Here is a 15,392-nt window from a genome sequence, read left to right on the forward strand (position 1 = left end):
TCTGCAGACAATTCCATGAAAGGAGCTACCTGTTCCTATACCAGCTGCCACCTTCCATTGTCCTTACTGGGATTTCGGTCAAGAAGCAATGTCCACAGAGAGATGCCTTTAAACAGATCAAGCTCTGTAGAGCTTTGTGTGTTGTGCCAAGGTCCTGGGTCTAAATGGTGACCCAGCGTTATCAGAGAGACAAAGATCAAGTGCTGTGCTTAACAGAGCAGGGTATTTTGTGTGGATGAAGGGAAGGTGATTTAAGATATTTTTTTGAATTCACAGTAGCTTAGTCTGATCTTAGAGATAACAGCTGCTTTCATTCACCCAATTCCTGTTGTATTCCCAGTCTCTGGAAGCATGCATGGCTATAACTTTATCTTAGGGTAGACCACTTCATTTTAAAGTAACAATAGTAATTACCAAGGTAATTCACACAAACAACAAATAAAATAAAATCAAATCCCAACTGGCATATTTAGACTGATTTTTTTTTTTTTTTTTTAAACGTCAGTCACAAATCTCATTCATGGATGAAGATTTGAGGGCTCTTGATAATACTTGATATGTTGTTGTGAAGATCAGTGAATGTATTTCAAACTTGTATGTTAATAAGGGTGAGAAAACTACAGTGATCTTTTGCAGGGGAGTGAAGAAAGTGGGAGGGTCTGTGCGGGGAAGCAATTGGGATTTAAATTTTTAAAAAATTTTTCCGAGAGGTCTATAAAGGAGTGCAGCTTCCCTAGGTTTTTGAACAATATAAGGTAGAAGGAAAACTAGGGAGGTATTCTGTGCTTTGCACAGAGCTGGCAAAATAAGGAAGTGGTAAAAATGGGCAGTGGTTTGGCTGCGTATAGGAATGTTGGCGTAGCCAAACTGGATCAGACCTGAGGCTTGTACAGTGTGTTATGTCATACATGCTAGTACCCAGCCCCAAACGAACCAGGAACGCATCGATAATGTTAGGTGGCCTTAGCCCTTGGGTCTAGATCATGTAACCAGTGAATAGGCAGGTAACAAATAATTTGTCCCTCTTACAAGGGTATCAGCAGTTAATCTCTGTGAGAAAGCAAGAGACCTTCTGAAGTATGAGACTCTCTATTTAGCATTGCTTCTATAAATCTTAATGTTATCTGCATACAGTTAGTTAGGTACGTGTTCAGTTTCTTTTCTGTCTTGCTGAATCATTTACCTTCTTATAGGAAGAGCCACATTTCTTCTTAATAGTTTCATCATTTTAATAATTAGAATTTTCCAGTTCCTTAAGACAGAAAGAAGAGAAGTTCCTGAGGGGCTTCCTGAAGTTCGTTTGTTTTTAAATTGCAGTTCATCATTTACACATTACTTTTTGCCTAAGATCTGAAGCTCCACATGTGAGCATATTAAGATATCCGTAATTGTTCCTGCCCCTTCCTTTGAATTGTCTCCAAGTTTGGAGCATCTTTTTCCTTTGAAAAGCTCAGTAGTCCAAAGGAAAATTCATTTGAGTTACAGAACAGTATTATTTTCTGTATCATGCATGCTGTTGCTTATCCTAGAATCTTGTTTGCCTTGTTGAAATGAGCCAACGGCCTGAGTTATCAGAAACCCCTTGGGGTTTTTTGAGCGAAACTAATTCAGAATATTTATTTTATTGTTTTATGGTGGGCACTATTTAGCTTAACTTCATATACAGTGTTGTTACTCACTTACTGATATTCCTCACAGTTCTTTCTAATACTATCTTAAGTTTAATTAGACTTTTCTAGATTTTGGTTCCAGCTTTGGTTCATTTTATTCGCTTTCTGAAAACCTGTCTCATTCTTTGCATTCTCCTGACTCTAAAAAGAATTTCCACTTACGCAGTGTTTAGAAATGAATAATATCCCTTGAAACATAGTTGATGCCTATTTGTGACCTTTGCCACAGTCTACAATAGGAACAAAATCCCCCTAGAATTGCAGTGTCTATAAGGTAACAGGTCTATCTTTTATGCTTGCATAATTAATGAGTTCCGAAGAATGACATTCTCCTCATGTAATTTCTTATAAAACTGTGCTGAAAGCAAATGACCACAGATCAGAAGTTAGTTCTGGAGTGAAGACCAGTAAAGTTAAAATGTCGGTTTGCTTTTGGCGTAGTTTTATATGAAGCTAAGTACTTGAAAACTTGAGCAAGTTATGTTGCTCTCTTTATCCACTACCTTCTTGACACACATTCATACATTTTTTTATTCTATTTGGCTTTTCTCAGCAAAACTTATGCTAATTAAACTGCATATTGTAGTCTTTCACAAATCAGTATTTAATCAAGATTTCTGCGAGCAGCCTTGACACAGGTATACACACAGCCCACTGACTTTGAGCCTTAGATTCCAAACAGTTGAGATGTGTTTTCTCCTTGTGGCTGTTTGGGACGTGTGCTGTCTTTTAAGAGTACGTGTTTCCGAGAGCTGCTCAGCTACTTTGAGTTCCTTCAGCACTTAAAAGTAAACCACGCGGACTAGGTGGCTGATTTGATTGATTGCTTTGTCATATGCCAGTGGTTTTGATGTCTACTATGACACCTCATTCTCTGATTAGTACTTTATCTTACTACTAGCGAAAAGGATGTCTGAGGTTGGTTTTCCCTCTCCTCCTCTTCCTTTTCAGGTCTTTCTGTGATGAAAGCCAATGCAAGTATATTGTGTAGCATCACAGTAATAGTTTAATCTTCTTTAACAGGTCAGCACTTTAACCCTGACTGGCAGCTCTGTACTATCACAAAACAGGCAGAATATGCCAGCAAATTGTGATGTAAAAGGAAAATTGCAAGTAACGCAGTGATTTTTTTTTTACCTTTAAATCACTTAATATCCTCTGCCTTCCATGTTTAGTGTTTCTGTATAACCGCTTTTATTTTTAAACAAGGAAATTCCACATTCCAAGAGTCTAAGACAAAGTAATATTGAAGATTACTTCTAATTAGCTTCTTCTGAGAGCCACTTCTCTGACTCCAGCCTATAAGCAAAAGCAGAAGTTGCCCAAGGGGCCATCTGTGGAGAGGGAGAAATACATGCTTCTGCTGCACCTGGTTCTTCTTCCTCTGGCTTCATCCAGTCGGTCGCTTCAGAAGTCTGTTGGTCAACAGCAGGCAACTCACTAGAGTTTTAAGCAAACTTGACTGGTGAACCAGATCCGTGCGTGGCTGTGCTTTTGTTTACAGACTGTTAAAACCAAAATATGTGTTTCTTGTTCTTTACTTCCACAATAATTGTTAAACATTATACGTAATAAATATTGGGTCTTACATTTTAATTTTTCTCTCCACAGTGTTCTTTGAAAGTGTGAAATCAGAACTCAGGAATGGTTCCTCAGAGTACTCTGATATTTCTGATTCAGAAGAATCTGAGCCTGATTGCACTACACAGGTATGGCTAGAAAAGTCACAAAAGATAATGAAGCAATTAAATACAATTTTGCTCACTCAGTTCAAATTTATCTGGTCAAAGTTTGTGTTAAAAGAGCAGCAACAAAGTATTTAATTATTGTTCAAGTTAATATCTTGTACTTATGGTTCTGTCTCATTCTTCATTTATTCTAGTGTTGAGAAAAATGACAAGGTATGCTACCTTGAGCCAAATTTTATGATCTTTGTCATTAAAGTGGGACTGGCAGAGGATGAACCCTGCTCTGGAACATGTAGAGTCTGAGAAAAGTTAGAACCTAGTTGCTTTTTTCATTTCTTCCATAGCAAGTCTAAATTTCATCATTAGAATTTTGAGTATCTACCACACCAGTTGCATTTTAGAGCGTGGTTAAATGGAAACAATCTTATAGGCCTTCAGTTTTTTAAATAAGCTGAAGTGGCTAAATCTTATTGAGGTGTTTTAGACTATTTGAAATAAATGGGAATGCTCTATTTGAGGGTCTAGATTGTAGTGTTTTCTTCACACCTAAGAGAAATAGAAATGCACACACACGTGTACGTGTACATATATTTACACGCGTATTTTAAGACAACTTTTAGTGTTTAGAAATGTGCATATGTATATACAAATATTTTTATGATTTTTTCCCTTGAAAAATTGTACTCTGAGTTACTAATTTCAGTTTTAATTGCATAGCAGCAAAATGCTAATAGAGTGGAATTATTACCTTGAATTTTTGTTTTGTGCTTCTGGAACATTAATGGTTTGGTCTTTCAGTTGTCAGCCTATTATAAGACTTTACAGGGAGTCTTCAAATTCCTACTTTTTCCTTGGTGGTCAAGACCTATTTTTAGTATTTGTTGTCTTCCATCGTTACCTTATCTAGATGTGGGAATAAATGATAGGAACCTTCATGATGTGGCTTCTCCTGGTTTCCTAAACTGCAGTGTCAACAACTTTGGCTCAGCAGGTTTCCTTTTTTAAGACACAGAATCAGTAGTTATTCAGAAGTGATCAAATTCTTCTTCACAGGAGAACGTAACCAGTTTTGGATGACTTTGTCATTGAGTGAAATGTTTTATATTAATGCCATTTATTCTCTTAGTTCCTTGTATATTCTTCTGCTTTTAATATCTAATAGTACCTAATGGAAATAATTTTTCTGCATGTTTGAATTTCTTTTGTAATGATATATCCAAAATGAAATGTTTTAGTAGCTCCTGTAAATCCTTTTTATGTTTTTATATTACACCGAAGAAGATCTTAACAAAACAAGATAATAGCTTTATTACTAACATTGAGTCATAGTTCTAATTTAATTGCCCATTTGTGTTGCTTTCCAAGTGTCAAAGATTAACAAGCTGCTCTTGTGAATGAAGCTATTGTATAAAAACACCCCTTGGTGGTATGATGCACTTCATTCATTCCAGTTTCGTTTTTTTGCGCTAGGGATAGCGGTGTCAGTCTTGAAGGATTATAGTTCCTCCATGTTCTGACCATCCACTTTCAGCACTTTTATTGAATGCCATGTATATTTCTTGGCTTGAAAACCAATTGTGGCGTTCTCTGTACGTGTTGAAAACAGGTCAGTCTGAATTACCAAGATGGAAGGTATCTGTCAGAGCCCTTGCTTTCACGGAAAGGCATATTGAGTCACATATGGTTGTTCCACCTTTGAGAAGCTCCTGCCCATCCAGGCTGCATGCGTACAGGTGCACACAGCCTCAGCAGGAGCTGAATAGCCCTTTCATTCACGAAATGAGGCCGTGCCGCTCTGAGAGAGGCATCAGCTGTGGCGTTTCTGTTCCTGCTGTGTTCTAGATTTACCTGAGAGCTTCGGTCGCTCATCGGAGAGATGGTGCTGCCAGAAGTTATCTTTTGTGAGCGCAGGAACCAGAAATAGTTACTTGGGGCAGGATGTGGCCCATTATATATAACAGGCATCAGTTCTGGCTGCTGCTTGGACCCATACTTCCATATTTTTTCCAATACTTTGAATATCAAAGATAAGAATAATGGTCTCTTTAAAGGGAACGCAATGATTTGTACATGGTTTAATGTGTGTAGTGTTTTCTATAAGAAAATGGATTTTGGAGGTGCTTTCTATATTGCTGGAACAGGTAGCATCAGTGTTACAAAATTCGGGTGTATAGCATCTCAGTTGCTATATTCATATTAATTGCATTCCGAGTACTGTATATATAAAGAAGTTGGACCTGGAAGCTTTTGAATTTTTTTACTTAGCGTAAATTAAGGTAGCATCTCTGTTTAGGAGGCATGGTGACCATTATGCGTACTGTATCCTCTTGTTTCAGCAGAAGGATTCCTCCACAGAGGAGTCAGAAAGCTCAGGTGATGAAGAGAAACAGGAAGTAACATCAAATTTCAAAGAAGAATCTAAGGTCACAAGAGACCTTTGTCAAAATACCCAGAAGCCATCCAGAAATGAAACTCCCAGTAAAAAGTAAGCACATTGTGGGCGTTTGTTTATAAACCGTTAGACCTTTTCGCACGTGTTTATGGTTCTGCATTATGCCAATGTGAAAGTCATTCCTTCAGGGAAATTTTAGGGTTCTGTTTTGAACTTTTTTCTAGGGAATGTCCTACCTCGACAAGTACAGAAGAAGAAGCTATTCAGGGCATGCTTTCTATGGCAGGATTGCACTATACTACATGTTTACCAGTTCATACTCAAAGCACAGACTGCACGGATAAAAGAACCTCTCTTCAGGAACACAGAAGCTACCCCAGAAGTCGGCATAAAGACAGACAGCCATCTCAGAGCCACAAAACAGTGGAATGTGGTAGGTATCTGAACTAATGGCACTGCTGCTCTCCGCGCTTGGACAAACTGCTTGGAAGAAGTACTTAAAGTTACATTTTTAGAGTTGTAGTCAAGTTTAAGGAAATCAGTCTGACATTTTAAAAAGTGTGTTCTTCTGTTTGTTCGTTTTTTGGGTTTTTTTCCCCCATAAAAAGTAAATGCTACTTCTGAAGACTGGGACAAACTTAGCTTAAGAGGTCATCAGCATACATCTCCTAAATACTGCTATCTAAGAGTTTTGTGGCATCCTTAGAAGTGTGGTGAGGTTATGGCTAGATAGAAAGTGTAGTCTCCTTTTTGAAAGTATAATCTCCTTCAGAAATGATTGACAGAACCTTCACAGTTGTGGCTTTCATGGCATTTTTCGTGCGTCTTTGGAAGGCATACTTGGTCTTACTCCTGAAATTCTGCTATGAATGCAGTGCATTAAAGGAGATTCTAATCTTGAAGAGGAGAATTCAGAGGTATTTTTTTTGTCAGTGGCATTTTGATGTCTGTGGAAAACAGACATCTGTTAAATGCATTTTGGGAATGACAGAATATTAACAGTAATCCCCTCAAAGGAATCAAAATCACTTTTTGGAAGAGATAGAAAGAGAGTCATTATGTTTGAAAATTCTTTGCTTGAGAAGGAAACGGAAGAGGATTATAGCTTGGCTGACGTGAAGCAAATAGAACCCCACCAACAAATAGGGTGCTAATTCAAAGAACTTAGTGTTGATTTTTGCTGACATAGGTAACAGGAAAACCTAATGTGATGTCATGGGCTGTGTTCTAGTAATCAAAGCTATATGCCCTTAAACGCCACCAGCCAAATAAACGAATAAATAAACCCCAAAACAACCACAAAACCCCTAACCAGTAAACCACGTACAGTGGCACATACAGTGCCTTTCCATCTTTGTAACTTCATGAAAAACATAATATCCAGGTTTCTAAATTGTGGTGGGTTGACTCAGGCCAGCAGCCTAGCACACACAGAGCTGCTTGTTCTCTCCCCCCACCCCGTGGGATGGGGGAGAGAGTAGAAAGAGCAGAAGGGAGAAGATTCATGGGTTGACATAGTTTAGTAAGTGAAGGAAAGAGGAAAAGAAACAAGCAATGCAGAGGCAATCACTCACCACCTTCTGCAAGCAGTCTCTGAGCAATGACTGCCTTGGAAGACTGCCTTTCCCCCCAGCCTCTTCTTCTACCCCAGCTGTTATTGCCAGGCACGATGATATATGCTATGGAATATCTCTTCACCCAGTTCAGGTCAGCTGTCCTGGATATGTCCCCTCCCAGTCTCTTGCCTACCCCAGCCTACCTCCTGCAGGGGCAGAGTGGGAAAAGAGAAAGCTGTGACAGTGCAAGCGCTGTGCGGCAACAGCCCAAACTTTGGTGTGTTATCAACACTGGGTTAGCCACAGATCTAAAATATAGCACCATATGGACTGTTAGGAGAAAATTCTGTTCCTGCCAGACCCAGTACCTGTGTCAAACGCCACAGGTGAAGAAGATGAAACTGTGGTTCTTAGCTAGTAGGTTTTGCAAAACCTTTTGGGCTCTTCTCTCCAAATTCAAATTGAATTGGTATCTTGGGATACCCTTAATTTTAAAAGTTAACTCTACTGTAAATGTGTTTTCAATGTGGACACTTCTTCTATAGGCCTATCAGCATAGATCTTCCGTATGTTGTACCTGAATAGCACATCATTGCTTAGAAACAATACAGTCAATAATACCTGAAAACTAAATGTCCATCTTTGTATGAACTCCTCATGACACAAAGCCATGGTAGAAAACTGTAGTGTAGCAAAAAAGTAAGCTGTCTTCAACACCAGTACTTTCAAATTTGAATGATTATATTTTTCTGCCCTTCTTACTGTGACATATGGATCTTTAATTAGGTGTATTTATACTGTGAGATTGTTTTCCCAATTTAGTGTGTAGAGCCAAGCAGCTCTGACAACTTTTATTTCATATCTAGGAAATATTTTCCATAGCGTTTTCTTTCTTGTTTTAATTTTAAAATAATTCAAATATATAATTAATTATTTGTATTCCTGGTTAGTGATTTTAAAATTTAAGCTTGTCGACCTTCTCTTCAGGTAGGTCTGTGAAGGAAGAGGAAGGAGACTTGGGGACTTCAGCATGGGCTAGACACCTGAGTGAAGCTTCGAGGATTACCCCTCAGGTAAAGCAATGCTAAACACATTTTTGTAGGAAAAACAGATCATGAAGTTGTAAGTACAGAAAGCGTGGTGGACAGGTCTTTCCACACTGCATATCTGATAATAGATACTTCTGGTTCTGGTAACTTTTGTTTTACTCTTGTAAGAGTGTTACACTTTTATCGTGCTTTTTTTCGTTGTTGTTGTTCTGTTGTTTTTCCCTTTCAAGCTCTGTTCTATCATGGTGGCTAGTATTAAGGTGCTTAGGGCAGTGTCTCGAAAAATAAAAAATGTTTTATTAAAAAAGTGTGAGTTTACATTCAGTCTAACTGGGGAAGTGTACTGCATTGTTTATTCGTTGTTATTCCCAACCAGAGCATCAGAACAAGTGAGACCTGTTGACAGTACTTATAGTAAATGTACTTGCGTAGGAAATTTGTACTGCCAAACTGATACAACCTTTCAACAACCAGCAGGTAGGGGTATTTTTGCTTTCTGATGTGGAATCCAGCAAGGAATATATAAATGAAAGGTTGTATGTCTTACATACCCTGAACTTGAGTATTTTGAAACTTCTCTATATTAGAAATATTAGAACAATTAAACAATTAAAGTTGCAAAATAAGTGCTGTTTAATAACTGTATTTTAACTGCATGCTTTGTAATAGTGGATTTTTGTGGTAAGAATATCTAACTACCTGATACTCCTTACAGTCTGTAATTCCCAATTTAGCGTTCGTTCTCTCATCAGCTGAATATTGAAAACAAATTGCCTGTTTAAGTAGTCACTGGTTATAGTATGGCTTGGTATAGTGGCCAGTTTAATCAAGAGCAATTGTATTTGTGTTGATCACTGCAGACTAAAACCAAAAAGTAGAGAAATTGAGTACACTAGTATGTGTACTTAATATATAACATTGCCCTTAAGTGCATATGGAAAAGCTTGCACAGAGATACTATATTGTATCTTATTTTTAAGAAGTATCTATACTAAAAGAAAGGATGGAATCATAAAGTGGTCAGACGCTGGTGAAACTGAAATATCTTTTTCAAGGCTGCAGTAGTATATTTAGAAATACTGGAGTGAACTTGTATCCAGAAGATACTCACTTGCACTTGTTCTCCTCATTTCCCTACTAGGATACAAGTAAAACTCAAAAATATGTCAAGAAAGAGGGTACATCAGAAGCCAATCATAAGGTTCAGGAAAACAGAAGTATAGTCCACAGCAACAGCTTGAGTTTTCAGCATGGCAAGTACTCGCGAGACTCCAGTCTGATTCAAGGAGAATGTCGGCTGAGTGACGGCAGCCTCAGCCCTGACCGGCCGTACGGCGAAACATCCCTGTCCGTTCCACTTCATCCAACAAAGAGGCCAGCATCAAATCCACCCCCTATCAGCAACCAGGCAACAAAAGGTAATGGTTATCTCTGTCCCCTTGCCAGAGTGGGGGGAAAAAAGAGAGGAGAAAAAAAAAAAAAAAAAAAAACAACCAACCAACCAAACCACTAGGGAAAGGAGCTTGTAAACATCAAAAAGAGCCATTAGATGCAAAAACTGAAAAAAGGGACGGGCTTAGAGCTTGAGGAAAAATACAAATTGGTCATCCTGTGGACACTCAAATTTTGGCACAGAATGTGTGGAGGCGAAATTAAGAGAAACCTGCTAACTGGGCGCGTGGCCAGGTGAAACTTTCAGTTACCGTTGGACCTGCGCAGGTGTATCCGCTGTGTGTTTATTACAGGGCTCAGAACCACAACTGTACTCCGAAACACACTGGCCTGAAGCAGGGTTTTTTTTTTTATCAAAGCGAAGGTTTAAAAGTTGCGATGCTTCACAAAATAGTCTGGTGATCATACTATTTAGTTTTCAGTTTCTAGATTTATTTTCTGTAATTTACTCCAGTGAATGAATAACTAACTTGAACAAAATCCAGGAAGCTCAGTTTAGGTTCCCCCCTACCACACCCAGCTGCCCTTCCCTAGACTGGAAATGTTTGTAAATAATATTTATGATAATGCTAGTCAGAGTTTAAGAAAAACACTTTCTGTTTTTTTGGTTTTTTTTTTTTTTTTTTTTTTTTTTTTTACAGTTCTGATTCCCTGTTTGTTTTCTCTCAGACAAATTAAGAGTTTTGTTTTTTTTTTTTTTTTTTTTAACTGATTCGGGTGAAAATTTTGCCTGCTTCAGCTTCAAAGCTGGGTTTCGTCTTTGCTCTGGGATGATAAAGAAATTTGTTCTGAAATTCCTGACGGAAGCGCTTGATTTCGTTTTTCAGGCAAACGTCCAAAGAAAGGAATGGCAACTGCTAAACAGCGACTTGGGAAGATCCTGAAGCTGAACCGGAATGGCCACGCACGCTTCTTTGTTTAATGTAGCTGCTACTTCTACTACTGCTGTCCTTCCTACACAGACCAGTATTGCGGTCAACAGAGCCTGGAGCTGCTGTTACTCCTCTGCTTGAAGCAGACTTGCATGTACCATATAAAACACTGCCTGATGAACAAAAACGAGAAAGAAAAGAAAAAAAAAAAAAAAGGAAAAAAAAAAAAAAAAGGAAAAAATAAACCAACCCAATGCTGCATTTTCACTGTGCCACACCTGCTCAGCAATAACCATACGGGAACGGGGAAATCTTCAGAGAGACATGGACTGTGAGAAATAGTCTCTCATCAGGGCTTGAATATCATTTGTTGCTGGTAGTTTCTGACCTAATTAATGAGGGGAAGATGATGAAGGTGGTTTATCAATAATTTATTTCTGATAGATTTTGACAAGTTTTAAATTCATTTTAAGAACCTATTTATTTGGAAGACTTTTTTGTGGAGCTTATTAATTTAGATTTAAGAATGTGAAAGTTTTTAATTGTTTTGATAATGTATGTTTGGTGCAGTGGAGAGCCACATTAATTGTGATTAGTCTGGACTCTTAAATTTGATATTCAGGTTATAGTCTTAAATAGGGGTGAGATGCATTATTAATTATTTTTTAAATTAAGGCATATGGAATCTTATTTTTTTTTTCCTGCTTTTTGTAAGCTATTGGCTGGGCTTCTGTTGACTTGCAAGTTGCATATTCTCTGCCAGCTTGATTATTTTTTGACCTGTCCTCTTTAACACAGATTTATTTATTTGATGGACTAGAAGAGACTCCTAAAGACAGAAGATTCTCTGTCAGTCCAGTAGCTAACTTGTTTTAAACTGCACCCCTTTCCTCCAAATCGGACTGCGTACTCTTCCTCCTGATGATCTGTCTCTGATGATTTTCTTCTGTAAAAAGGCTCCCTGAAACTGTATTTGTACAGGTTATTTAAGAGTTGGTACCAAGGAGGGAAGGCTGATATATCTTTCTGGAGGGACAGGGACATCAGTTAAGATAAACGTTTCTTCAGAACAGTTACTCTGAAATAACTCATGAGATACACATTGCAGTCTTAAGATTTGGCACATTACTTAACGTAGCCTGGAAGAAGCATTAAAGTACTAGTATTGTACTGCAGACACATTTTACTGAAGAGTCAGGAAGGCAGGAGAATGTGTGTTGCTTTCAAAGCTGGGTGAGACAGCCAATTAAAAGTCTTAACTGGTGCATATATAAGCATTAAGTAGCTTACTGGTATCAGAATGATCATTTGCATCAGGCTCCCTGCAGAGCAGATAGCAAATGTTGATTCTGAATTATTGTAAATAATTTTGATTTAAAATTTGTATTTTTTTGTAATATAAAATTAAATATTTAACTTTTGGGGGATGGGGACAAAGGCGGAAAGGGGAATACTTTTACTTGATTCTGGAAAAAGGGCATTTTGCAGGGTCCAGCCAAAATGTAAACATTAATATGCTAGTGACAACAATATTGTTTGTTGTTTGAGGGTTTTGATTTTTTTTTTTGATTGCTAAAAGTAAAAATACTCAGGCATAGCTATCCAAGTCATTTAATTGATTTAACTTTCCGTACAAGTTTTTCCTTTCTCCATATTCTATACTGGAAAAATTTTCTCTTGTCATGGTTTAAAAACAAATTCAGTCGGACTTTCCAGAATATTTGTGCAGAGTTATTTTTATCTAGACTAGATTATGAATGCCTTTGCAAATTTATGAAAGAGTTCTGGTTTTGATCGTTGCAGGGTCAAAACTGTTTAGCACTATGTTATCCTGTTTCTGAATTGAGAAACATCAAAACATAATGCAACTGCAAATAAGTCAGGTAGCTTTCATGGCTTTACTTCCTCCAGAGCTTGAAAATGATAATTTAGGAGTGTTTTTTGCAGCCCTGCTTTTACATTATATTGATTTGACTTCATAGTCGTGTGTGTGTGTGTGTGTGTGTGTATGGGTGAATTTTTTTAACCTTTTTTTGTTTGCTAGATATGGTTTCACAAAAGCATGTTTTCAGTCTTTTTTTTTTTTTTTCTTTTTAATTTAATGCAAGCTATCAACCTTGTTTAGACTGTTGGAAATGGAGTTAACAAAGGCTTTTTAAAAAGCAGCAGATAAGCTAAGAGGTACTCTACAGGTGCTGAAAGTGACTATAAGTACTTGCTGTTCTCAGGTGCTATGTTTTCCAGATGGAAATAGTTGAAAGTGAATATTTTAACTATCTTCTAATATGTTCTCACCAAAGTAAGTCAAAGAAATAAACTATGTTGTCAATATTAGTTAAAACTATATACCCATGTGCTTAAGCTTGAGCAAATGGATTAAGGCCTGGCAGGCTTTGGAAACTGTTTTAGCTTTAGCATATTGAACCAAACTCTTTTCTTCTTGCTGGCTGTATAATTTTTAAGAATAGAAAATTCCAGTTTAGGGCAGCAATCAGATTCAGAGCAGAATGAAGAATGAGCTCTCTCTCCTTAAAGGCAGATTTTTGAGAACACTTAGCTGAAATAGAAGTATGCCAGAATAGAATCTGGAGTAAGGAATTTTAAAATAGGAAGTACGCGGTTTTATACATGTGACTGGTTTATACAGTCTCTTTTTTGACCATCTGCATTATTTATCTGTATCTTACTATTGGAACACAGATGTGGCTGGACCCATATATATTATTTCTTCTTGGTTTTATTCTTTCTTTACTTCCTACCTTTTTTTTTTTTTTCCAAAGTGGCTCTCCACTGTCATGAATTTATGTAATAGTCTCTTCACAGGCTGTCAACGGGCAGAGGTTCATTCCCATTTTCTTCAGATATCCATGCTTCCAGCAGAAGTTAATTCTGATGTTCCACCTCAGAACAAGTAATTTAAAAGAAATTGCCATGATGAGCAGTATTTAAAAAAAAAAAAAAAAAAAAAGAGAGAGAGAAAAAGAAAAAGAAGGGGGGGGGGGCGGGGGGAAGTCTCCTGGTAGCTCATGAAGAGGATGTGGAGACCTCACTTGTTTTGTGTACTTGTATGTAGGGATATTTTTATTGTGTCCTAGATGAAAACACTACTGCACCAATCTTTCTGTAGATGGACTGAACCTTGTGTTGTAGTGGAGAGAAAAAGCCCTATTTTTTTTCCTTGCTGTCTCACTTTGGGTGGAAGAGGGAGGGAGTAGGGAACAGACTGGACAACAAAGAGAATTAAGCCTGCTATGGTAACTCATTTTCAAGGATAAACTGTTTTGAAAAGTCAGAGAACTTGGATTTGGCATAAAGCTTTCTTTGTTTGTTTGTAGACAGAAAAAAAAGGAAATGGAATATTGTAGGGGTTTTCCCATTCTCTAAGTTCTCGTGTTCCTTCAATTGAAGAAAAAAAAAAAAAAAACAAAACAAAACCAAAACAAACCAAAACAAAACAAAGAAAGATGAAAATGGAAAGACCACCTAGAAACTGTATCAAAGACTCTTCCAGCAACTTTCCCTTTTCTTCTCCTACTATACTTGCTAATAAACCCTGGCTACAAGGTAGCCTTTGTTGACCTCTGAGGTAGATTACCTATGCAACCTATAATACTCCACATGAATCCATTCTTAAAGACAATTTTGAAAGGGTTAGATGTTGAGAGTTGAAATTGTTACTTTCTGATCATGTGGGAAATTTGGGGGGTTTTCGTTTTTTTTTTTCTTTTTTTTTTTTTTTTTTTTTTTGCGGTTGAAGTGCTTGTGTTACCTTTAGTAGAGACGTAAGAGAGCACAGTGTCATGCTCACATGTTAGAAGCTTCAGCTTTCCCCGGGCTTTGCTATACGGCATAAGCTACCGTCATTCACAAGGCCATGAACTTGTAAATGCCGAAAACCTTTGCAGGGTTTCGGAGTCAGAGCTGAGGGGAACCTTGCTCCCCCCTTTTTGGTGATTGTGGAGGCGAAGCAGAACCGAAGCTAGAACGACCTGGTAGCACGAGCCTGTAAGCAGTGCCCTGTTCGGGCTCCACGTGCCCACCTTAGCCCTTCGCACTCCCACCGTGACCCCCACATCCAGTGTCTTTCCAGAATTTCATTTGTCTAATCCTTCCAGACCATTAAAAGCTGTTTGTAGCCCGGGGGTTGAATGAACCCAGAGCTACTCTTTCGCAGAAGAAATATAAATGGAACCAAGGGCCTTACTGTTTGTGGTTAAACAAGATTAAAAGCTGCAACATCCATTTTTCCAAAAAAAAAAAACAAAAACAAAACCCAACCAACAAAGAGCACCCTAGTAACCCTTTTTGTGGGAGTGTATGAATGATAAATCATGCAGTGGATGGGAAATATAAGTAGCACTGATAAGGAAATGCATGTTTTTCATAGGCTGCATTTCTGTTTGGAAAAAAAAAAAAAAAAGACTTTTTCTACTTTTAATATAAATTAAGCCATAAGAATTTCATGCTGTGGGAAGGAAATGAAAGGGATCACTTTAAGAGATTATATTGATATGTATTGTCACTTCTGCTGGGAAATGTCTATTGCTGCCAATGCTTTGGTGAATCTTTTTTTAAAAAAATCATGGAATTTGGAAAAAAAAAAAAAAAAAAAAAAAAAGAAAAAAGGGGCTAGTTCTTGGCTATATTTACTAGTTTTGTAGTAATGTTTTGCTGGCCCGTTTGTCTTTTCCTCTCCTTTTTCTACTCTCGTAG

At 37.7% G+C, this 15,392-nt stretch overlaps 1 protein-coding gene across 2 annotated transcripts in view; it reads left to right on the forward strand.

The window, feature by feature from the left end:
- KDM7A (lysine demethylase 7A) overlaps positions 1 to 14,129 on the forward strand; it is a 69,334-nt gene extending 55,205 nt beyond the window's left edge. The window contains exons 15-20 of one of the 2 annotated variants that reach the window (XM_042795335.1): positions 3,282 to 3,379; positions 5,695 to 5,843; positions 5,975 to 6,183; positions 8,294 to 8,379; positions 9,497 to 9,773; positions 10,635 to 14,129. In XM_042795335.1, coding sequence (XP_042651269.1) covers positions 3,282 to 3,379; positions 5,695 to 5,843; positions 5,975 to 6,183; positions 8,294 to 8,379; positions 9,497 to 9,773; positions 10,635 to 10,729 — 914 coding nt within the window. In that variant the 3' untranslated portion in view covers positions 10,730 to 14,129. The remainder of the gene's footprint in view (positions 1 to 3,281; positions 3,380 to 5,694; positions 5,844 to 5,974; positions 6,184 to 8,293; positions 8,380 to 9,496; positions 9,774 to 10,634) is intronic. The other variant, XM_042795336.1, reaches the window with a different exon arrangement.
- The last annotated feature ends 1,263 nt before the right edge of the window (positions 14,130 to 15,392 follow it).

The sequence above is a fragment of the Tyto alba genome, unplaced genomic scaffold (genome assembly GCF_018691265.1).
Source record: "Tyto alba isolate M040663 unplaced genomic scaffold, T.alba_DEE_v4.0 Super-Scaffold_21, whole genome shotgun sequence".
Classification (NCBI taxonomy): Eukaryota; Metazoa; Chordata; class Aves; order Strigiformes; family Tytonidae; genus Tyto; species Tyto alba.